We start from the raw sequence: 25,390 nt of genomic DNA, 5'->3' as shown, positions 1-25,390 counted from the left end.
ATAAGTCAGAAAGAAAAGAAACGACAGATTGGATTCGTGTGTTTTTTTTCTTATTTCTTTTAATCTTTGAAGTCCTTCTTTTTTTTTTTTGTTTTGTTTATTTTGAGTTTTTATGACATCACCAATCCGTGGGATTTTGACACTGTCCCCCACAATGAGCAAGCGTCCCCGAGAAATCCCACGGCCACCAAGACGAAATACCATCACACGGTTTCACTTTCACGAAGGGGGGAAGAGGAGGGGGGGGGGGATGCGTTCAGGGGTGAGGGCAAGAGAAGGTGATCAACAGCACCAACAACCTCGGAGTGGCCGGAGGCTCCTCTCAGTCACGTAGTGTACATACATATCACTCATATATCATTAGCATAATATGGCGTAGAAGAAGCATCCAAGCGGACAAGAGCATTATAGGAGTACAAAGTGTGAGGGGTTAATGTTCGTGTGTGTGTGTGTGTGTGTGTGTCCACCACAGTCTGCAGTGTGCTTTCAACACTAATAGATTCTTTTCAAGCAGAAGAGGATTCTGGATTCCACTCAACTCAGCACAGGATTATGTAGAACTGGTGCAGCGTTGACTAATTATAAAAATGTGTGTGTGTGTGTGTGTGTGTGGGGGTGTGTTTGTGTGTGCACAAAGCTGCACTAATAGCACCAGGTCAGAAAGGGTTGCTAATGGCAACCTCCAAATCCCGACAAGCGTTGCCATGACAAACAAAAAAAAAAGCAGAACCCCATGTGTGGAGGGGTCTGTCGCCACGGCAACAGCCAGAAACAACGAACGAGCCAAGAGAGAGAGAGGGAGGGAGGGAGGGAGGGCGAGGGAGTATGAAAGGAAGAGAAAGACGAACTGAGGGGAAGGAGTGACATGGAAAATACATAAATACAAGACTCTCTCTCTGTCGGCCGAGCGGTGTTTGCCGCCAAAGTTGGTGTTTGAGGACTTTCACACTTCGGCCTCGAGTAGCAAGTGAAGCAGTAGTAGTGATATACAGTAGCATCTGCAGAGGGGGGAAGTGTGGACCACAGTGAATGGAAGGAAAAGTCAAGCCAGAGCGAGGGAAATTCCCTCATCCTGACTCACCTTGCTGTGTGATTTGAGTTTTCCCTTTTCCTGTTCCTATCTCGTCTCATCTTTAAAATACCTCAGAGACACAAGCATTCGTCACCCACTCCCCCGCGCTTTTGGATTCTTCACATGCATATACCATTCGTAATTTTGACGGACTTTGCCTTCTATAGGCGTCCATTCAGATGGGGGGGGGGGGGGGGGGGGGGGGGGGGGGGGGGACGCTTGGATAACACACACACACACGCACGCACGCGCACACACGCACACACACACACACACACACACACACACACACACACACGGGGAAGAGATGGTGTAAGTTTGAGTAAATGCAGGTATGAGTGTGAGTCGGGGGCCAGTTGCATAAAGACAGCTTTGAATCTCGTTTGGGAGTCAGACTTGCACAGTCCACAGTGTGTTGTGGACACGTCCTTTTCTTAAAAGTTCCCTAAAGGTTCTGATAATGTAATGTTTAAAGACCAAACCCATCAATTAAGATGGTCACACCACACCACACCTTAACTGAGGATTGCTAAGCGCCGCGCAAAAGCTTTGGACGAGTCTTAACCGACATTTATGTAACTGGGCCCCCGGTTTGCGTCCGTGTCAGGCGGAGCTCCTTGCTCCGTGTTGACTCATGCGGAGAAAGAGGAGAAGAAGAAGAAGAAGAAGAAGAAGAAGAAGAAGAAGAAGAAAAGAGGCTGCAGAACGTTGGTGACCGGTGGCCAAGACCCGTGTTGACATAAGAGGGAACACAGGAAACCAGTTGCTCGGCTTAATGAAAACCAGATCATGCAACAACAAAAAAAAGGGAGAGAGAGAAAAAAAAATGATGGGGAACATACGAGCGCTCGTCACAGACTGTATATTCCACAACAGCAAAGAGGACTGCACTGTACAGGAGGCCGCGGCGCGTGTCCCGTCCCTCACACATCCAACACTAGTCAGAAAGTACATTAGCTCAGGTCTACTTTCAAGCGTAAATCAATGGTGCTCGGCCCCGTCGGGCGGCTGGATACAGGATGGCGCTAAAGAGCAGTTTGACAACAAGTTAAAAACTCTTAAAACATTCGAACAATTCAACATATCGAGCGTTGGTCGTCTTTGCACGGGGCGCTATCGGCGGGACACAGGCCCGACGGAAGAAAGCGCAAAAATCTGGCACCTTTGAATCGGTTAATCCCGGCTATTTTACATCTCCTTTTTTTTTTTCTTTTTTTCTTATATCTTACATCCTTCACTGACCTCAATAAGAATAACCAAAACAAGAAGAACTAACCACCCCCCCCCAAAAACAAAGAAAGAATCAAACTATCAGTACAACTTGTGTGGGTTCAGGCACGTAAAGAGTGGAGAGGACAGAGGGATTCCGATGAGTAAAAAAGGAAAAAGAAACGGTCTGTCTCGTCACATCTGGAGGCGGGAATGACATTCTGTGTGTAAATGCACTGGTTGGTGATGGACGGCCTTTTAGGATGCGTCAGCAGCTGTGGATTTGAAATTCTTTTGTACCCTTTTTAAGATTCACAAAACTGGGAAACACGTGCAGCTGCGCGGTGGACGGCAACTTTCCCCCGCGAGGTTGAGAAGCAAATAAGGCCAAGGAAATGTTGTCTGACTCCCTTCCCCTGCCTCACATCCTCCCTTCGCCCCCTGACGCGCGGCGACGAGGCACGACAGCTCTGTTTTTCCTACCTGCCAAAGGCAGGACTTTTTCATCCTCCCCGCCGACTCGCGAGCTCTTAACGCAGCTGCCAGATATGGAAGAATTCTCTTCCGCTTACGTACCTGTGCCAGAAGCCACGGGGCGGGAGGACAAGACACGGGCACTCGGTGACAGGTGGCTATGCCCTGGGAAAGCGAAGAGATTGAAATGCGACATGACACCAAAATCGCAGATCAGTCGAACAGCTCGAAGGAAGTACGAGATCCTCGTCAGCCGGACAAACTGTAAGACTATTCCATTTCAAGCAACTTTACCGTTTGGCCCTATTTGAAAAACCAGAAATGAAGTAAATAGCAACATTGTTGGGGGTTTTTTTGGACCCGTAGCTCCATTTCAACTACTTCCACACGGAAAATAAAGGAGGGAAATATTACGCACGATCTCGGATGAGAATGATTCCTCTTTTCTTACCTATGTTAATTCAGTTTAGTCTCGACCCCTCTATTAAAAACAACAATGAAACAAACATCCAAAGGGTACATTGCAGGGAGAAAGTACAGTATAAAAAAACAAAAAAACAAACAACAACAACTAAATAATGCTGTCAAAAGTGCTCAAACAAGGAGTGTTTTCTCTTCTTTTTTTTCATTATGAGGCAGATTTTTTTTGTCCGTTTTTTGCTTTTTTATTTGTTTCTAGCAGTGTCCTCTAGGATCGGGTGCTGGGGCAAGAGGAGGCGAGTGAACAAGCGGCAGAGGAGGAAGTCAAAGATGGAGGCCGACGGAGGGGCCCGGTCAGGTGCAGCAAAGGGGCGAGGCCCCCCCCCCCCCCCCCCCTGCCCCGCCCCGCCCCGCCGGTATCGTGACGTGGTGTTCTCGGCCCTGCAGCTCCCGTCGGCCGCTCTCTCTCTCTCCCCCGATTCTTCCATTTCCTCCTCGGCGGCCCCCCGGGTCGGAGCTCTAACCCAGGCTGGTGATGTTGGCCCTGCCGCCCGGCGGCGCCACGATGCGCTGGGTGTTGCGGCGAGGAATGTTGTCGTCGAACTGGGCACCTGTGGGATCAAATCGAGAAAGGTTGCTATGCGATCCGTGGTGACAAGCTCTCTGCGATCAACACTGTGCGTGGATTTCATGTCCATGAAAGAATCACTAGGCCCTTGGACTTTATGCTCATTGGTATCCTTAGCATAACTTAGCTCATATTACCAATATGTATGGCATCAAGTAGAAGCACCACTTGAAAATAGGGAAATACACCACACACAATTACTGACTACGACTTTATAAATCCATACATTAAAACCTTTTCATTTAATTTATCATCAATTTATCTACAGATATGTAAAGGGGTATTGTTCTATCTTTGAGTGGAACTTCTACTTGATCCCATAAGCTTCATGGAATTAATCAAATATCAATAATAAAGCTAGCCGACTTTCAAACCGCATGCAGAACAAAATAACAGGTCCCAAAAAAATGAACTTGTCGTTCAACGTGTCACTGACCAGATAGACTGAATCCGGACTGGTGCAGGTTACGGACGGGCTGGCTGGCCTGCTTGGCAGGTGAGGTCTTGGCAGAGGAGGCGGGGGTCATGGCTTTGGGGGTGACCGACACCTCGCACACCGGACCGTCGTACAGTCCTCGGGGAACACCCCTCAGCTCCGCCAGCTGCACGTTGGTGGGGGGGGGGGGAACACACACGAGACACAACAGTCATGGCAGTGAAAACCCCAACGAGGAAATATTCCATCATCCATTCCGAGAAGGGTGCAGAGCACATTTTACGGCCGAACCCCAAAAAACGAGCTGCATCATCCCCTCCGGCGTGCCACAGAACAGTCGTAAAAAAGGTCTGGTTGCACGGAACAACACTGATGTCAACATGGCCCCCAAACAATTGGAAAATCTGATCTTTAACGGCGCTTAGAAAACGTGGACACAATGTCCTCCTAACAACCACATCCTCACGAGACAGGATTCGCTCCAAGTTCACTAGTGGCAATATCAGTATATCATTGAAAGAAAGCCCCAACACAGATTCTAGAAGGGCGAAAAGAGCACCGTACCCTGCTGCGGGCCTTTATCCTCTTGTAGACGTAGTCCGGGAAGGGTTTGCGGGCCACAAAGCGTCCCGAGCCCTCGGTGGTGTGGAGGTTGCCCTCCTCCAAGACGATCTTGCCCTGGCTGATCACCACCAGCGGCCCGCCGCGCACCTCTGTGCCCTCGAAGATGTTGTACTCCACAGCCTGCGGGTGAAACGACCACAAATACACGTCACAAAAACATGAATACAGTATACGCCAAGAAAACCCCCCCCCCCCCATATGATCGGATTAATCAATCCATCTTTTCTCTTTTTTCAGTACATTTTACGAGGTTTTTTTTTTTTATAGTGCATCGGGAAAAAGTGGGAACATTCAGTTTTCCTGAGTTTATTCTTCACTCTCTGAGGTCACACATGCTCAGGTCACATGATATTTGAGCTATGTGATGATGAGGAGGCCGACTCAAGACCCTCTTGGCGCCCATTCATCACTGGAGAGGTCGACCCACGTGTCAGGTCGTAGGTCTGAGTTCACACTACAGAAAAGGGTGGCAACAGCGCCGGGGCGCCGGCAGCGAGGTGGAAATTTAGGACAAAACAAAAGGAGGAATATTTTGAAGTCTAAAAAAAACAACTAACAATTCAAAAAGCAGCCTCTTTCTCTCTTTTGGGTTTTGCGACAGCTGTGTTCCTGTGATGGCCCATGCTTTATTGATTAATCAGTACTTTAATTCATCACAGGAATAACTTCATAGCAGCGATACGATGATTCACCGTCTCCAGATGAATTTTCTTTCTCCCCCCTACCAGAGGGATGACGTAACCGCCCCGCAGCCCAGCGCAGTACCTGGGAATGCTGCCGCCTCAGTCCAACAGATTTATGAGCGTCTCACTCAGTCTTTGCATCTGAGAAATGTTGCCAGAGAAGCGGTTGATGGACTGCGGCTTGTGTTCACACACGATGCCACCGTGAAAAATTGCCACCATCTTAATCATGGATTAAAGTGCACTTGTGAAAAGGAGCTTAACTGATTTCACTTGCACACTGAGTGGCACAGAGGCTTCAGTTGTCAGGCCAGAGACAGAAGAAGAAGAAGATGAAGTGGGTTCGTTTTAGTGGTCTGGGTGTTTGGGTGTGTGTGTGTGTGTCTGTGTGTGCGTTGACCGGGAAGTTGGGGCGGTTGGTGTGTGACCAATTTGGAAGCTGGAACTGTATGAGCAGCGCTCTCTACAAAAAGCTACTGGCGCTAAAGCTGAAGTCATGGCAATATGGGAGTCTGAAATTAAATCACCAGAAGGCCACACACACACACACACACACACACACACACACACACACACACACACACACACACACACACACACACACACACACACACACACACACACACACACACACACACACACACACACACACACACACACACACACACACACACACTCCCATGACCATTAGTCATTATTTTCTGACCAAGCGGAATAAAAAGAAACCAAAGAACATAACGGGATAAGGAGGACATACAGAGCGCACGCACACGCACACGCGCACGCACACACACGCACACACACACACACACACACACACACACACGCACACACACACATACACGCACGCACACACACGCACAGGGATACGCAATGCGATCTGCCTGCTAACAATCAGAAATGATGTGTTCCAGTTCTCTGGCAAATTTTTAGGGATGACCTCACTCCCTTGACGCCGTGTGAGGCCCACACCCTTCAGCAGGCAGAGTCGTCCCTTACAAGAAAAGAAAAAAATAGGTGGACTAATAAACCAGCTGCTCATGCTGCCCTGCATTACATTGACGGACCCGTTACCTTTAATCTAGGGTCTATTTTTAAGTAGAATCACTACCCCCACAAAAATAAAATAGTAGCTCTAACATTTGAAGACAAGAGGCCGCTCGCGTGTCGAGGTGTTTGACGTTACTTTCGGCCGCGTGTTCACGAGTGGCGGCCGCGTCGTACCGAGTTGTGGCTCTTGGCGGAGATGATCTTCGTGACGTCCGGGTCCCACAGCACCAGGTCGGCGTCCGAGCCCACGGCGATGCGGCCCTTGCGGGGGTACAGGTTGAAGATCTTGGCGGCGTTGGTGCTGGTCACGGCCACAAACTGGTTCTCGTCCATCTTACCTGTCACCTAAGAATGAATCGAGAGCTGAGGGTGAGAGTGGTACAGGCCGTGATTACTCGAGTCGCCCTTGCACAGAGTGGACTTCTGGTACAACACATCATGTACAGTAGATGTCACGCGCACCCCAGCTCACAGTGTGACTCATTTGTCGAAAAGATACGCACCACACACTTGTCCCAGATGATGGACATCCTCTCCTCGGTGCCGTTGACGCCCTCGGGAATCAGGCTGAAGTCGTCTTTGCCCACGGCGCGCTGCGCGGTGTTGAAGGGACAGTGGGCACTTCCTGTCACCTGCAGGTCGCCGCTACGCAGACAGGTCAAGGAGCAGAAAGAGAACAGAGAAGGAATGCGGTTTTTTAATAGAAACGGGAGGGAAAAATGTAAAGTTGACGCGCTGCCACCGTGACACTTTCAACCGTAGCTCCAGTTTGTGAAGTGTCTGGCGCGTCCGTCTTACCAGGAGAGCAGAGAGTTGAGATAGTCCGGCGTGGTCGGGTCGGGGCTCAGCGGAGGGGAGGTGACGTAGGCGGCCGCCTTGGCCCAGTTCTTGCTCCAATAGTGCGAGCCGTCCGTCCCCAGGCTCGCTGTGATTGGCTCGCCGTACACCACGGTGCCTGGAAGAGCAGTCCCACTATAAGTCCAGACGCTACGCTCTTTTACATTGTTGCATGCATGTCATGTGGACTGTTGAATGGTTCCAGTGCTGGACACACACACACACACACACACACACACACACACACACACACACACACACACACACACACACACACACACACACACACACACACACACACACACACACACACACACACACACACACACACACACACACACACACACACACACACACACACACACACACACACACATCTCTATACATGCAGGCTCCAGCTACTGTTTATGTCTGTGGTCTGTTAAATCTACTGTGCGAATACACTTGGCTGGAAATGAGCAGCAAATGTAGTTTAAACCAAGCGGGCGTTTTCTAGTCCAATTCCAAATTCAATCCACACATTTTATGTCCATTGAGGTTTGGGTTAAAAGGCTGATCTAATAATGATAATGCCAACAGGAGAGAGTCTCACCCTTCTTCCTGGCCTGAGCGATGACATCGGCAGCGCTTTTGCTCATCACCTTGGTGACGTACAGGGGGCAGTTGGTCTGATTGGCCACGGTCACCGAGCGGTTGACGGCCTCCGCCTCCACCTGAAGCAGAGGGAAGCGACGGAAACACACGGCAGTTACACACTGCACTGTCCTCATCCATCGGCCCTCTGGCAATAATCCTGATTGTTAGATATCATGTGTCCGTGTGAAGAAGTTGTGTGTGCTGACAACAACAGCAGAGAAGGACAGGAGATTCTGTCATTTCAGGGTTCCGTCGTGAGAAGTCATTCAGTTTGCCTTACATTAGACTACAATGAAGATAATTGTAAGAAGAAGAAGGAAAATCTTAGGGGGAAAAAAACACACAGATGCAATGTGTCATATCTCAAATTTAAGTGCAGTCAGGTCAGTTAGCCTCCACAGAGCTGAAACTCTGGCTCACCTCCTCAGGGTGGCTCAGCACGTGTCCTTCAGGCCCGGTGATGCCCTGCTCCAGGATCCTGCGCTGCTCCTACAGAACACACACGCACACGCACACACACACACACACACACACACACACACACACACACACACACACACACACACACACACACACACACACACACACACACACACACACACACACACACACAGGAATGTACACACACGACCCAAATGCGGGGTTGTCGAGTCATGTGCAGGTGCGCGCATGTTCTTCATAACTAGCCTTGGCAGTGAAAAGAACAGGCAGCATGGCCATCGCCTCCATGAATATTGATCCTCATCTGTTGGCTATTAAGAGCTCAGCATTGAACATGTCATCATGACTGCGGAGAGAAGATGTGTGACGGCTGGAACTGTTGTTTTTTTTATAAAAGCACAGAGCAGGCCGACGTCGGCCTTTATGTGCTGGGTGTTGAGCGCCGCCTCGACCCCTGAGGGCCCGGGGGCTCTATGTTCCGACATGGAGCAGAAACGTCGACCGTGGCTCATTGCGGGTTAAAGAGTCGTACCTCAGCTACTATGTCTCCATTCTCCGCGTGCACCTGAGCGACGGCTCCCAGATCACGGATCACACTGAACACCTCGTACACCTGCAGCAGAGAGACGACGGTGTGATTTCAGATGCGCAAATGCAGATTTCTCATTACAATACTGGACATGTTGACTATGTCTTCCTTTGTCGGTAATCCAAAGTCTTCTTTGATCGCAACACAATGTCGGACACCGACTGAAAATCATCAGCAAAACCACTCGTCTCGACTTTGACTCATTTTAGAATGTTTTTTTTATTTTATTCTATTTTACTCATATTTCTGCTCTATTGTTGTCTAATGCCGTGCGGTCTTGGTTCCTATTGTTTGTCTTCAAGTCCTCCTTTATATCTGGTAAAAAAACATAATTATCATTACTGTTATTATTTGATGCAATTGAGCTTCATTCCAGTTGTTTGTCAATAAGAAATTGCGCGACAGAATAAAATGTCCACGAAACGAGGGGACGAACTCACCTGAGCGTCGGTGAGCTGGAAAACATCTTTATAAGCCAAGTAGACCAGGAAAGAGTTGACACCTAGAAGTCAATGTTACATTTACAGGGAAAAGGTCAGTCAAAAGCAGGAGGTGATTTTTTTAGGGGACAATATTATAATATATATATATATTGCATCAATTTTGTTGTGAGGCGTGGTTATATGATGATCTCAAAATGTGCTGCAAATGTTTTTTTTAAAGCTACAAACCACAAATCTCCAGGTTTGGAAGATTCCAATCTCCACCGAGTAAAATACTGTAAATGTGCCACTTTTCTTTTGGTGCAACAAATTACTTGGTAAAACATTTGCTGCTTGCTGATCTTTGTTTTGTGGGTGTAGTGAACATTGCGGCCTCAAGAGGCCACTAGTGAGGTTTTTTTTTATCTTGATTTGTCTGCTGAATTTATTTAATATCAAAACAGGATCCTAAACATAAGTCTGCCAGGTGCAAACAGGTTACATGGCTCATACATATATTAAAGTTATATTAAAAAAAAAAAAATCATAATCAATCAAACATATTAAACGTATCAATCTGAGAAACTGTGATGTGGCTGTGCAGTGGGTGCGGCCTTCACCGTGATCCTTCACCAGAGCCTCCATCTCCTCCTGGATGCCCCGGTGCCACTCGGTGATGTCGACGTGCAGCGAGTAGTCGCAGCAGGACTTGCTGTCGGCCCACTCGCGCCACTGCTCGAAGGCTGCGATGAGGCTGATGCCCGGCTCAGGTACGACATGGTCAACTGGGGGGAGAACACACAAACACAGGCTCACGACATGGACTGTCAAACACAGGCACAGTGACTCCGACCGTTATCCAGATCCACCGATGTTGAGACTGTGGACCAGTTGCTGGACTGATTCGGTTTACATCTGGAAGCCCAGCGTGCGTCTCCAGTCACTTGTGAAACGTGTTTCATCTACTCGAGAGTAACCAGAAACATGACTCCTGGTCTCCGTTCAAACCAGAGCCGGCACTCCGAGCACAAACATCATCTGCTTATGGTTTTTCCACCACCCAAGACAAATTTATACGAGCTCAAGACGTTGCAGATGTTTTCAGACACTGCGATGACTGAACATAATGGCTCAATATCGACAAAAGCAGAGGAGCCAGTCGCCGCATAAACTGTCATTTAAGTCTGTAAAATGACAGATAATAGATTTGATTTTATGTATGTATTTATTTTTTATTGATTGGCAAATCAACTTATAATTCCGGAGCTATTTCTGGTCGTACTTCTGTACGTCCGGTCGCAAGTGTCTCGTCAGATGCAGTTCATCGAGTCTGGATCAGTGGACTGTGGTTTGAAATCAGAGCTCCGGCTTCTCACATCACATTGCGAGCTGTCCCCCGTGTTTGTCACTTTCCATTTCTGGTGCAATCACAGCTGCCCTCTTGTGACGTGTACTTGCTGACACGCGTCTAGCAGCGGGCGGGCGGGCGGGCGGCAGTCGGCCCGAGGTGACAGGGCGGACGCTGCAGTCTCGGGGGTGTTTGTTCTGCTGCGAGGGAGGGGAGGGCGTAGCTGCTGAGTCAGAGGGAGCGCCAGTGTGAAAATCACATGGAAAATTGTCTTTGTTATCTTTGTTATCGTTTCGCATCGGAACTCAGCGGCAACTGCGTCCCGACATTGAAGGACGTCCCCTCACAGCAAGACGGTTGGAACCGGACGACCAGGGCCTTGCACGTTCACAGTCCAAAGTAGAAGTGTATTAAACATTACGCTATAATAATAAGACGCTTCAAATATACGATCAACACCCAGACACCAATCTGCAGTAAGCGTGCGTCCGAAGGGGAAAAGTAATTCGCTTCCTGGCTCAAGTCCTGAGCGGCGGTCAGCATCTGGCGGCTCCGAGTCCACAGAGCAGATGGGAGATCCGATATTTTGGCTCGGACGTGAACATGCCTGGCATCCGTCCCTGCCCTGGTCGAGATATGTTCAAAGCCGATCAGCGAGCGAAGGGATCAGTGCGGGACTTTTGATGTGAATCGCATGACAGTAGCTGGAGACTTACTGATCATGGTGGTGCCTCCGGCCAGCGCCGCCTTGGTCCCCTGGTAGAAGTCGTCCGCGGACGTCATGCCTCGGTCGGGCATCTGGAAGCGCGTGTGCACGTCGATGCCGCCCGGCATCAACATGCGGCCGTGGGCGTCGATGGTTTTCACGCCGCCGGGCACGATGAGGTTTTCCCCGATTTGTCTGAGAAAAAGAATGTTTTATCGATTATTTAGTTGGAATATTAGCATGAATATAGATGTGTTTTGAGTCAATGTCCCATAAGGAGGTGTCCTTGTTTTTTCTCGTTTTAGTTATGAATGACAAATCTGTGTTGTTCTGTTTCTGTTGTGATGACAGTGCATGCGGGGCGGCACTGGAGTCAGACAACTCCCAATCTTGAGTCCGTTATCCCAAAAAATCGGAAATCCTGTTCAACCAATTGGTGCGTATTGCTGTATGTTTATGTCCATTTTGATTTGGACAGTAGTGTTTAGTCATTAAAGGCTGCAAATCAAGTGTCCCTATTTTTATGACTTGCAAGTTTGAACTCGGAAGCTCCTGATTCAGATGCACACTGATGAAAAGATGCACAGACTCGCCCATCTCTAACAATAATCTCATTTTGAAGTGTATTTTGTGAGCGAGATGTGCCCAGAAAACGCAAATTCACCCATTTGAGTGGACAAACCTATTCTGCCGAGGAAGACACTGTGTGATTTGACTAAAAGCGCCAGGAGAGCTACTCAATAGACCTAGAGGAGGTCACGGGGCTGCAATGCAGTGTCTTGAAGGTGCAGACTTATACATTCTTTTCGGTTTGCAGGTTATATCGGTGTACACAAGACACATGACGTGGACACATCATGACTCTGTTTTTTTTTCTATGCAGTCGTCAGCAGCTTGGAGTAAACTCACTTGATGACTCCATCCTCCATGTAGATGTCAGCGCAGAAGGACTGGTCATCGTTCACGATCTTCGCCCCTTTGATCAGGAGACGGTCACTCTGGAAGACAACAAAGATGATTGGTCGCCGCGCGTATAACCACTTTGGAACACGCAGTTGGAAACCAGACGCTGAACACACACTGTACAGAGCGGACCGCGCTGGGATTTTTATAGATGCCTATAAAAAAAATATAACGCTCGCCAGGGCGAGTATCCGGTTTGGCTCGATCCGGTTGTTGGATTAAGTGCATTTGATGGAAGACATTTTGGGGAAATGTCACATAAAAAGGAGTGGAGTGGCGTTCCCGGCAAAACATTAATACTCCAGACCAACACACACTCCCTGCGTGGCCTTTTTAGGATGCACTCAGATAAGGAAACACACGGCTGTGCAATATCTTTCAACTGACTTTCTTCCACACACGCAGGCACACACACACACACACACACACACACACACACACACACACACACACACACACACACACACACACACACACACACACACACACACACACACACACACACACACACACACACACACACACACACACACACACACACACACACACACACACTCTTGGCACGTGACGTTTGGATCAGTTCCTGGTTTTTGTGTGGATGTGATAAACAAAGACTCTTGTTTTTAATGTCAGGAGGGAAATAGAGAATGAGAGGGATTACTCTTTAGGAAAACCAAAACACAATCAACAAAACAAAGACAATTATGATGATCGTAAAAAGTGAGAGAGGATCTCATCGTGATCAATCATCGCTGACAGAGAGAATGAGGGAGAGAATGGGCCCCCCCGCCCTGATCCCCTCAGCCCCCGGCCCTCCCCTCGAGTCACCCCGGCAGCTCGGGCCCTCGGTTCCAAAGAGGGGAGAGGCGGCTCTGGTCACAGGGACTCCAGCATCCCCCGGCTAACAAAGGCCGCACTGTTTCTGCCGCTCGCTGCTGCTGCTGCTGCTGCTGCTGCTGCTGCTGCCTGGCCAGCAGCTCTGCACGGCCCCCGGGCACAACTGCCGCCCTCGCAGAAGTCTCCCGGTCGGGGGGCCCCGCCCCGCATCTGATCCAGCACATATACAACAACTCTGCACTGCAGGACTCAGCTCCGTGACATTTCCTTTTCCAACACTCCCCGCTTCAACATTTCATTGCTGAACAAACGAGGAGCTGATTGCGATTCCAATAAAGTAGAACAACCTCGAGTTGCTGAACTCCACCGGACCGAGCGGAACGTTTCTGCAACAACCCATAATGGATGCATCGGTGAAAAATGTTGAGATAATGTCACTTCTATTCTTCTTCCTGCTCAAAATCTGGCGCCTACATTACCCACAATCCAACTCAACCACCTGCAGTCCAGTCGGCGACTCAGGTGCGTTATGCCAGCAGTGGCTAACACGCAGCTAGCTTCAACCAGCGGTGAGGAGCAGCCCGCAGAGGTCTGGTGAGCTCACTTCTCTCTAACAGCACAACACAAAACCACACTTTCCAACTTGTAGTCCTCAGACCCGACCAACGGTGACTCGAGTGACATCACTTGAGGCAGATTATCCGACTTTGTGCAGCTCCCCGCGACGTCCGTCTTGGTCCTTCTTCACGGAAAATGGTGTGTAATATTTAGATGAACTGATTCACAGTTATTGAATATGTTGTCCATAACTATGTGTTCATAAATGTATAATCACGATGTTTTTTCATCAACTTTAAATGTTTTATATATATTTACATGAGGTGGACCCCACCTCCGTGTGAGTCTCCATGTTTGCTACGTCGTGTTCAATACAGTTGTTCCACAAAACGTACCAGACTACGTTGCGTTAGCATGGAATTTTCAGCCGGAAAACCGAAAATGGAATCAGCGGTGCGCCGACATAAAGTGTCCCCTGTCGGGTGCTCAGGTGGTTGCGGTTTGCAACTTTACCACCAGGTGCCGCCAGAAAATTACACCCTGAGGCTTTGAGGAATTGCAATTTAAAGCCTCACACTACGGAACATGAAAAGGTCAAATCGTTCCACAAAAATGTACACTAGATATATTTTGGAAACCTCTTCAGTGTGCATGTGAGACAATCCTCCAGTAGATGCACACTTGAGCAGCTCAGCTGACTGCAGGCAGGCAGGCGGGCGGGCGGGCCGGCCTGGAAAATGCAGTGCAGCTGTCATCTGAAAGGTGCGGCGATGCTCCGTCAGCGCTCGTGGAACTAATGCACATAGATCATGTGGTAATCTTCAATCTATGCGGAGCGAGACTGCGGCGGTGGAGCGGCTGGCCTCGCTCCAGGCCACTGCTGCTGGCCCGCGTTCATCCCACCGCTGCAACTGCTCCGGAACGACGGCGTTACATCATGCGCCTCGTCATGACTGTCATTATCACATTACGTATGCCGCTGGAGTTTGCCAGCGGCTCTCGGAGTCAACGGTCGCATAAACTCAAAAGTCATGCGGGCCAAGACTGAAGGCAAATAAAAAAACAATTAGTCATTGTTGATCCCTAAAGAGAGGCAGGTCATTTTCTAGGGGGGTGAAAAAATCCCACGGAAAAGTTGTGTTTGTCTTAAAAAGCTTCAGTTTCCTAGTTTAATCTGCAGTGAAACCAGTCTTATCTAATCGTGCCGGAGCTCACTGGGGGTTGGAACGTGTGTCTGACTGTACTGGATCTCTGCCAAACATGACAGTGACCTTTTTCATCATGGGAACCATCTCGCCAAGCCTCGCAAAAACAGGATGTGGACAAAGCTCAATGGGCTCACTGTTGCTATGTGAGCTTTGTTTTCTTCCAGACTCCAACAACACAACCCCCCCCCCCCCCCCCCCCCCCCCCCCCCCCCCCCCCCCCCACCACCAATGTATATGCCGTGGCAGCAGAACGCAGCAGTCTGGTGAGTAAGAAGAAGCCACAGCTTTCAAACAATTAGCGCCACGGACCCCTTCACTGATTATTCCGTTGAAAAAAAATAATTGTCCTTAACCCCCTCGAGCTCAGCCTCCATTATCTCAGTCTCCTGAAAGAAAAACATCCTGGTCGCTCTGGAACTGGAGGGGGAAGCCCAACATGGGGAGGGGGTGTAGAGGAAGTGCTAGACATGCTCAGATTCTAGCGAGGTCAGCAAGCCAACTCTGGTTAACTTCCATTTTGACAGCGTCTTAAAAGTTTCCCGGCTGCGTACGTTGTGCAGCGGCGGTCCGCAAGACGGGAGAAGCTGTGGGCTGTACAAACCAAAAGAATACGAGTCAAAACAGCGCGCTCAAAAACGCTAAAATGGCCCAAAGATCTACGGACATCTCCGTCGCCTCCTGGTGGCTGGCGGCAGTATAGCTCACAAACCCCGCCTCCTCCCGTGCCAGTGGGTGGGGGACGTGGACCAAACGGAAGACAAGAACACGTCGAGTAAATTTGGTAAAAGATGGATTCTGTCACTTCAGGGAAGCTCTTATCACACTGACGTTCAAATGATCATGTTCCCCTGTTGAGTTTCGTTTGAATCAGTTTAATTGATGCTATCAAAACGCCACCGGCACAAGATGGTGGAGACGTGTCATCCATCTTTATTTACAGTCTATGCAGATTAAGGTTCAACCATTGTGAGTATAAAACCAGCAGCTTTCAACAAACATACTAGTGCAGATGCTGAAGGCTACAACCACAGAATACTCGATCACAGCCAATCAGATCCATCCGTGGCATCACATGACTCCTGCAAGCTGCCATTAAACTTAGGTCTGTCATTAAAAGCATGTATGGACAAAGCTACAGAAGCACAGGTGGAAACTCAAGCAGCCAATAAAAGAAAAGAGACGTCGCCTGGTGACTGAGGTTTATAGTGAAATCAGGAAAAAAGAAACAACGCTATGAAAACGTCTGCAAGTGTTAGACGTAACCCCGGCAACGAGGTGTGTTGCCGTCGTCCAAATGGAAAATATCCTGGGGAACATTTATGAAGTCAGGTGGAGAACGCTGCCAGGTCGGACCTTCAGCGCTGTGATTTATGTGGTGTTCTGGATTATTCAAAAACATGTTGAGGCACACGTGTTCCCTGACGAAACAGAACTGAAGAGAAGAGATCCAACTGTAACACCCTGGTCGGAAAAATACGTTACAAAATATATATCTGAACAGAGTTTGTATGTTTTTGTGTATGTTTATTAAAGAAGTAGTGGGAGATTTGGATGGATATGACTTTCTGGCAATTGATTCCCTGTTGAGTCTGGATTTTACTAAATCAACTTTATATTTCGTTGACTATGGATTATTCACCTCGATCGATAATTCAGCAATGAAAACATTTACCTTACAATCTCCCTTTGACTCAAATACTGAGGAAAAATCCAAAAGATCTTTTGGTCATTGAAAAATCCCCTTGTGTTTTCTGATTTCTGCCTGTGAAGTTATATAAATACTGTCAGGAAAATCATCTTAACTGTTAACTGTTTTTTCCAATCATTGATATTTCTCTCTTTGACAACATTAACTTAAATGCTGTGGCTGACGGAAAATCCCCTTATATTCTGACTTTTACTCAAAAAATTCCCTTAGATTCTGTCTTTGACTTTGAAAATTCAATAATCTTTACGCATTTTTGAATATGGCAACTTAAAATTGTCTTCATCTCTCTTAAATCAGATGTGTATTTGATAATTTCAAACTAAATTTGGTGTTTGAGTGTTAAAATTCAGTTAAATTCCGTGTAGATTTGACTATTTTACTTTAAATTCTGTCTTTGACTTTAAAAAAAAACTTCTCTGACTTTGAGGATAAAAGAAACATCACTTGAATTCTCTCCCTCACTCTTTAACACTGATTTAAATCCTGTCCAGACTCCGTGACCTCTCCCTGCCGCCTGTCAAGGACACGGTGCAGCCGGAGGCTCCGCCATCCCGTTACAGATTTTGAACTCAACACCTTTTCTCCCGTGTCCAGGTGCTGATTCGTGAAAAACAGGCTCACTTTCTGCACAAACACACACGCGTGCACACTCGGCACATTCCCTCTGACTTCCGCCGCCCTGAATTTGGGGTGAATTCAGGATATGCGATCGATGTGGCGCCTGGACGAGACCGAAGCGGCGGGAGGGTTGACCGGTCTGGGACACCAGCTCGCTGTGTGAACGGACAGCGCCTCAGGCTGATGTGAGATAACAGCATGGTCCGCTGAAGTGACCTTCTCACACACACACACACACACACACACACACACACACACACACACACACACACACACACACACACACACACACACACACACACACACACACACACACACACACACACACACACACACACACACACACACACACACACACACACACACACACACACACACACAGAGCTGCCCCCGGGGACAACGACTGTACTCCAGGTCCAGCAGCCGACTGCCTAACGATCTCTCATCCTCGGAGGACCGCGGTCACAGAGACTTTAATCCAGGACAGTCCAATTATAGCCTCCGTCTATTTTTTACCTTCCCATTATCTCGCTTGTGTTTCGCCAAAACATTCAACTTTAATCTTGTCGCCGAGAAATAAAACGTAACCCGCCGTTTCCCTGATGGAGAGAAATTGATTTTACAATATCGACAATACAATAGAGCACGAGCGGTTCCAGCTTCTCATATGTTTTTTTCGGTTTTTACACAATTTACTGCCGCAGTTATAATTTCTTACTCATTCATTATTTAGCGTCCAACGTGATGTCTTCAATTTGCTTATTTTGTCAAACTAACGATAGTTCATTCATAATTTACTTATTATTTCTCTTGATAAAAAAAACAAACAAGCAAAAATAGCAAATATGCACATTGTCATCATGTTTTTGGCTCTTTATGATTTAATAAATGGCTTAACTGACTAACTAGTGATCAAATTGTAAATCACCTAAACAATTATTTCAGTTATCGTTCCAGCACTGCAGTTGCAAAAGGAATATTTTGAATATTTTTTTTTTTTTTTAACTTGAACACCTTGAACAAAACAGTTCTGGATAGATTGAGTTCTCCTTTTGGGATATTTTAAAGAATGAACGATTAATAAAAACAAAATCAATATTTGCAGCGGGCCTGCTCGCTCACCTCTTTGAAACTCTGCTCTGGTTTTTCACTGAATGAATCAGAAACTCCCTGAGTCACAGAGAAGCTCTGACGCCAGGTGGTGAGTTCGCTGGGTTTCATTCATATTTGATGAGAGCTGCTGTCCCCCGACCCGACTCCATCTGGCCCAAGACGGGACCCCGCGGTCAGGCCCCCTCACGTCGCGTGGACGCCGCCGTCGATTCCCCTCAACTCACGACTTGAGTTGTCGGTTAGTCGGTGCTGAAGCTTTTCCCTGTTATTGGGTTGTGATTCGATTCGAGCCGATTCATTTCCTCGGCAGCTTCTGTTTGGTTTATAACAAACACATCCTGAACTGACTCACTGTCTCCGCGGAGGGTTTATCACCTGACACTCTGGACACATTAAACCCCACGGAGGGGGAACCTAAAAGACACATTACATTACTCCTCCGTGATGCGGCAGCGAGTTGACGCACGCACACACACACACACACACGCACACACATGCACACACACACACACGCACACACACACACACACGCACACACACACGCACACACACACACACACACACACACACACACACGAACACACACGCACACACACACACGCACACACACACACGCACACGCACACACACGCACACACACACAGCGTGTAGATCGGAACTTCTCTTAAAGAAGAAACATCTGTTTTTACGGAGACAATTTGCTCTGACCTGCTTTTCTTTCCACGCACTGTTCAAGAATAGGCGGTCGAATCCATTTAGGTCTGACTTAATCACTGTTGGGACTACAACTCTGACTAATCCTCTGATCTGTCCACCAACTGGCTGCTGCATCTCCAGCAGAGAGAGAGTCAAGGGGGGGTAGGAACATGTTTTCACCAGCGACACCACATTGTCTTATATAAAGCATTATGATTAGTATTTTTCCGTTTGCATCATCGCTGGGAATCGATCTCACTTCGTGTTTCAGCATCACTTTTCCTCTCTGTGTCCACAACGTGGCTGCAAGTGGTGACTTTTCCCCCCCACCATGGATTCACTTGTTCATTACATCCTCTGAATAATTGATGAGTTGTTTGGTCCGTGAAGTGTAAAAAAAAAATGCTCATTACAAGTTCCCAGAGCCCAATTCTGACGACTGCAAATGACTTGTTGTGTCAAAAACCTATGGATAAATCACTTGCAAAGGTATAAAACAGAGAGAAGCAGCAAATGGTCCCGTTTGAGACGCTTTAAATCGTTGAGATTTCCGTTTGTAATCGATCGATCGATTAACCGGCCGATCCTTCCAGAGGAGGTGTGTCCTGTCTGATCTGGGAGAAGTTGCTGGTCGACCTGTAAGGTCACCGCAGCTGTGGCCTTCACTTTGAACCACAAGCAGCAGGATGGATGGATGGATGGATGGAGGTGTAGGCCTCTGCTAATGGAGGCCTACACCCCCCCCCCGTCCCCGCTGGGTACAGATGCCCGGAAGGGCCCCTCGTCCAATAACCACCGGCAGCTAATCAAGAGGTAATAATGAGTGAGCACACATGAGGCCCTGGTCGACCCCTCTGGCCCCCTGGGACCTGTTGGCCTGTTACACAACAAACATAATCCAACGGTTGATTTATCCATGCATCTTTGTAATCTGCACAAATCATTCACTAATGGCCCATTGGAAGATGGAAATGACAACAACGACAACAACAACATCTGATGTCAAGGCCCAAACATGTCCACCTTATTCCTCATGCACAGTGAAATCCTCCTGCCTGCATGTGCCTCTTCCACTCCTTCATCATTACACATCTGAGAGAGAGAGAGAGAGAGAGAAAAAGGAAAAGGGAACCGCTGTCCCCTCCCCTCCCTTCCCCTCCCTGTTCCTCCACTTTCCACTGAGCCACCATCCTCCTCCTCCTCCTCCTCCTCCTCCCTGCAGCTCAGCCACAGTACGAGCTCCGGGGGGAAACAGTTCCGTGGGTGACACAGTTCAGGTGTCCTACTGCACCTCTGGAGAAAAAAATAGGACTAATATTGAAGTGAAAGGGGAGATTGAAGAGAGGGGAGGGGAGAGGAGAGGAGGGGGGAGAGAGAGAGAACAACCCGGGAGGAGCTGAGCGTCAGAGGGGCCGACGGGAAGCATTTGCCCCACCAGCTGGTGTGTGCGCGGTGATACCCCGGCTCCAGCAGACACCACACCGCCTAACAAAAGACCCACCGGCGTGAAATGTCGACGGGGGGGCCGAGCGTGAACACATGCATGAACGATAAATATGCATGTTGCGGGGGGGGGGGGGGGGGGTTAAACAGCGGCAGCTCGTTTGGAAAATGGGCACTTGTCGCAAAGATGCTGCAACAAAAATAAAAAAAAATATAGCACATAAATCAGGGCCTCGGTGATTTATCGATCCCGACCGGTGTCCGCGAGAAACAGATTAAACAATAAAAAAAAAGAAGATGAACCGAGATGCATCTGCAAAAGATGCATTTACAAAAGGAAGAAGGAAGCTCGCGAGGTCCGACGCGTCGCGCAGCGCAGCGGCGCACGGAGCGCGCCGGGCACATCCCGCACCCACACCCGCAGGCCCGGCCCACACCACCCGACTGACACGGGACACCGGGCCGGACCGGAGGGATTCCACCCTTCCAACATAACCCCCCCCCCCCCCCCCCCCCCCCCCCCCCCCCCCCGGTGACACTCACTGTGATGCGGGGGATGTTCTTCTTGCCCTGGTAGCCAGACATCTTCGCCGGTTGTTGTTTTTGTTTCTTTGCACACGCCGCGCCGTAGGACCGCTAATCAATGCGCACGGGATGTGCGGATTACTGCCGGTTGAAACGAACAGGGTGAGGAGGATGCCGGCGAGGATGAAGGACAGGGGGGCCGGAGACGTGTTGGGTCGCAGGGCCACAAGAACTGTGAAGGGGATCGGAACTCTCTCGACAACTCCCGGTCGCGTCCTCTTGGCAGCCTCCCGGTCTCCGCCGATGCACCAAACCTTTCCCACCCAGACGGAGTCAGACAAGAGAGGGAGGGAGGGAGGGAGGGAGGAGGGGAGGGTCCACTGGTCGCGAGCCTCTTTCCCCGTGCATAAAAAAAAGGAAAAAAAAAAGAGCCCCACGGAGCATGCGCAGAGCCTCGCCCATGCTCCCATCGACAGGGAGGGAGAGGAGCCACTAATGCCATCAGTTGCTCTCTTTGGGATTAGTGTGCAGGAGGCAGCCATCTTAACTCTGGTCACTTCACTTTGCACCAGAGCAAAGTCACACACACACAAAAAACCCAGACATAATTATTATTATTATTATTATTATTATTATTATTATTATTATTATTATTATTATTATTAAAGAGAGTGAGAGGATTTTAATTTGTCTCCCATCTCTGGTCAACTTGTCTCCAGTGGATCAAAACTGCAGAGGTCGTTTAAGACGAGTGACACGTGTTGATGGGATCAGGGAGGAAAATATAAGGAGACTTTTTCTGCTGTTTGAAGATATGAATATCAAATAAAACTGAAAAATACTTTTGATGTCAGAGGCCGGTGTGATATTTGGTTTGTTTTCGAGTAACGGTAACGCTCTCCTGAGAAGAGACAGGATTAAATCTGAACGAAATCTGAAACGAAATCTGACTGTTTACGATCTGTCGTGTTTTCTTTTTTTTTTCATTTACAGCAGGACTATGTATATATCATGAATATTCATAGTCTCAGAATCCCAGAGGGAGAGGGAGTGGATGGTGGCCAGCCCCATTTCAGAATTGTTTTTTTTTTTTTACTTTTTTGGGGGTAAACAATGTGAAACAAAATATTAGACATAGCAGATTATATTTATATACTTTAAAACGTGACTGGAGGGGGTCTTTAACATTGAAATGTTTGTCTGGGTTGCTGCTCCTGTCAGTGTCGGACATTGATTTTTTTCCTGAGAACCTGCAAAGTAAAGTTGTGGAATTAAAGAAGTGGCAGAAGAGGTACAGCCACCGATATTTTCCTCTAAGCAGAAATACAAAGTAGCAGAAAATGGACGTACTCGGAAAAAAAATACCTCAAAATTATACTCAAGTACAGTAATTGAGTAAATGTACTCAGTTACTTTCCACCGTTGCAGTCTATTGTTTCTTTTTTAATCTAGCATGGTCCTAAGATATCAAATAACATTTCATAATGTCTCTTTTATTATTGACATGTGTGGAACCAACCAGCAAATGCCACGTGTACATACTTGTTTCAGCTATAGAAGCGGCAACTACAATACACGTACAGAGGTATATGAGGTAAGAGAGTGAGGAGTGGATTGTGTTGCTAATGCTTCCGGATCAATACGTAACACGATATACCAACGGCTCAACGCCAACGCCCCAACTCTTGGAAAGCATCACGAGTGCTTGAATATTAAGTGAAGGAAGCACTGATACGGGCCACTGTCACGATTCACAATCCCAAACTGTGTAAAACCTGGAAAGTTGGAAGGATTTTTTTTTCTTCCTGCAAGTCATCTCTTGTCCATTAGCTCCACGTGACCCTCAGTCCTGCTGTTGGGGGAAAAAAACCATGAAGGCCCAGGACAGTAACGCCGCAGCCACGCGTGGCACCATAGCAGGAGAGGATGACACATTCAGACCTGTGAACGCTGAGTCAGCAGGTGTTTAGTGTGTTGCTCAAGGACACTTCAGCAGATTCATGGACAAACCTGCAGCACGTACATGTACATGCACAGTACAGTACCACACTGTGCTTGTGCAGCAGAGCAGAGAGAAAATCAACATTAATAAGATCGAACCAACAGGAGCCACTCCCTCTGGAAGCTCTGCATGGTGGTGGTGGGCCCTCCATCATCGACTTTTTCTTTCTTTCTTTTTTTTTTTTACAACGCAGTGCTTTCTGGGAAATGTAGTCAGGGCAAGTTGTCTGTCATGCACGCAGGCTGCGCGAGCTTTGACAAACTCAAAGTGAAGCATTTTTGGTCTTGGATGAAAATGGCGAGGGGGTTTTACGCACAGATGTGAGAAATGAGAGATGGAGAGAAAGACAGAAAAAGATGCAAGATACAACCCAAAAAATTAAAAAAAAAAAAATGAATTACCCGTTTATCATCCAGGTTCTGCAGGGCTTCCTTCCCGGTGCTCTGCCTGATCTCCACCTTCCTCGGCTGCGAGATGTCGGTCTGCCGGTCGATGACCGGCCGCTCGCCGCGGCCCCTGGCGCACGCCGACAGCGCGCCAAAGTCCAGCGTCTTGCCGTCCGTGGCGGAGCCCTCCACGGGGCAGAACATGCCGCAGAACTGCTGCCTGGGCCTGGCGGGGCTGTCGGAGCCCATGCTCCTGAAGAAGGCTGGCACATCCCCGGTGGTCGACATGCCTGTAGCCTATGGCAGGTTGGGGGGGGAGAGGAGAGGCAGTGCGCTTTTCTCGGGGTAGTGCGGAGCTGCACGGATGCGCCGCTGTCTGCAGCTTCTTGTATTTTGTATTTCTTCTTCTTCTTCTTCAGCTCCGCACTCCTGGACAGCCACCGCCTCGTTGCCGGGTTTTCCAAGCGCAGGTGGTCGCACAGTGACAAAGAGCGGAGGAGAGAAAGGAAGAAAAAAAAAAACCCTCAGAGGCTAACGCTGCATGAAAACACTCCCACTGTAAGGACGCGCGAGAAATGTGTGCGAGAAGAAGATCCTCTCCTGTCGTCTACGAGCAGCAGATATGGATTTGCTTACTCATGAGTGTAAATTAGCCCCCAGCCAAAATGCCCCTGTGCCAGTCACAAGTCAAGAGGAGCAGCTTTGTGCAGCAAAAAGAGAGAGATCCAATGCGCTTTGGGAGGAGGATGTTCCCCGATGAGGGATTACCTGGAGCCTGCGTGAACCCGGTCACAGGCGGTGCATCGTGATCTGACGGTCAGGAAACGATCGGTCCCCTTTTTCCCTTTTACTCGTGTGTGTGTGTGTGTGTGTGTGTGTGTGTGTGTGTGTGTGTGTGCCCAAAGTGAAGACCCGCTCCCCTGCCTGCGACTTTAAAAAAGCAGGAGCAGCGTGTGTGTGTGTGTGTGTGTGTTGGTGTGTGTGTGTGTGTGTGTGTGTGTGTGTGTGTTGGTGTGTGTGTGTGTGTGTGTGTGTGTGTGTGTGTGTCAGACCTAATCACTTGGACCTGGAGGCTGAGAGTCTCCGCGGGGCGTCTCTGGCACGAGTTCGGGGTCAAGAGGCGATCAGCACCACGGAGAGCCCCCCCCTCCCTCCAAATTAAAAAAAGTCACACCCAAGCCCCGACAATGAGGAGGGGAGCTGTCCCCTTCAGCACCACACCTTATTCAAGTTTTAGACATGGAGACACTGACAATACACAGAGTTGTATGTCCAGTTGCAGCTGTATGGCTTCATAACTATACCAGGAGGCGACATCCCAGGGTTCAATGAGTTATGACAAGGGGACATGTTTCTGCTCTCAGGTCTTACACTGAATTGTTCGTGTGGAAAATTTGTTTATTTATTCTTTTTTAATTTTTGCTATATTTCAACCACTTTTTAGAATCAAAGCCACTGTGACTGCAGGGATTTAGTTAAGTCTTTATAACTTGTCTTCAACATTTAATTATGGAGCAATAACACTCAACATCCATGTTTAAATGAGACATGGTCAAAGTTCATGGAGAAAACATATTCAGGGAGAGTTTAAGAAGTCCACTCATCTTGATCAGGGCTGTGTGGGCGTGGTTTCATCCATCCGCTGTGTGACATCACGTTTTTTCCAACGCAGCCCCGCCCACTTGAGGTATGAGAGCACAGGGGTTTAAATAAGAAAAGAAGAAAATATCTCATGAAAAAAAATTAACCAAATTATGA

The 25,390-nt window shown here is 48.3% G+C and overlaps 1 protein-coding gene across 2 annotated transcripts; it reads right to left on the bottom strand.

Moving 5' to 3' along the window:
* Nucleotides 1-3,215: 3,215 nt before the first annotated feature.
* Nucleotides 3,216-24,474, bottom strand: dpysl2b (dihydropyrimidinase like 2b). 2 transcript variants are annotated; one of them, XM_035608056.2, is made up of 14 exons: nucleotides 23,648-24,474; nucleotides 12,485-12,573; nucleotides 11,586-11,770; nucleotides 10,142-10,306; nucleotides 9,540-9,601; nucleotides 9,043-9,123; nucleotides 8,490-8,558; nucleotides 8,026-8,146; nucleotides 7,395-7,551; nucleotides 7,100-7,241; nucleotides 6,771-6,941; nucleotides 4,804-4,983; nucleotides 4,240-4,405; nucleotides 3,216-3,786 (listed from the first exon to the last, which is right to left on the bottom strand). In XM_035608056.2, the coding sequence occupies exons 1-14, from the start codon at nucleotides 23,918-23,920 to the stop codon at nucleotides 3,695-3,697; spliced, it is 1,953 nt and encodes a 650-aa protein (XP_035463949.1). In that variant the 5' UTR covers nucleotides 23,921-24,474; the 3' UTR covers nucleotides 3,216-3,694. The 2 variants fall into 2 exon arrangements, with proteins under 2 accessions (XP_035463949.1, XP_035463950.1); XM_035608057.2 differs by lacking the exon at nucleotides 23,648-24,474 and adding an exon at nucleotides 21,263-21,610.
* Between the last annotated feature and the right edge of the window lie 916 nt (nucleotides 24,475-25,390).

This window comes from Scophthalmus maximus, chromosome 20 (assembly GCF_022379125.1).
Source record: "Scophthalmus maximus strain ysfricsl-2021 chromosome 20, ASM2237912v1, whole genome shotgun sequence".
Lineage (NCBI taxonomy): Eukaryota > Metazoa > Chordata > Actinopteri > Pleuronectiformes > Scophthalmidae > Scophthalmus > Scophthalmus maximus.
This window is presented reverse-complemented; position numbering and strand designations above follow the sequence as displayed.

Bases quoted from the DNA above. Each gene is read 5' to 3' on its own strand.
- dpysl2b (XM_035608056.2), bottom strand. From the start codon at position 23,920: ATGTCGACCACCGGGGATGTGCCAGCCTTCTTCAGGAGCATGGGCTCC. The intron at 9,124-9,539 runs GTGAGTTCGTCC...TCTCTGCTGCAG, and splicing joins TCCAGCTCACCGACGCTCAG to GTGTACGAGGTGTTCAGTGT. The intron at 7,552-8,025 runs GTGAGACTCTCT...CTGCTCTTCCAG, and splicing joins CGCTCAGGCCAGGAAGAAGG to GCACCGTGGTGTACGGCGAG.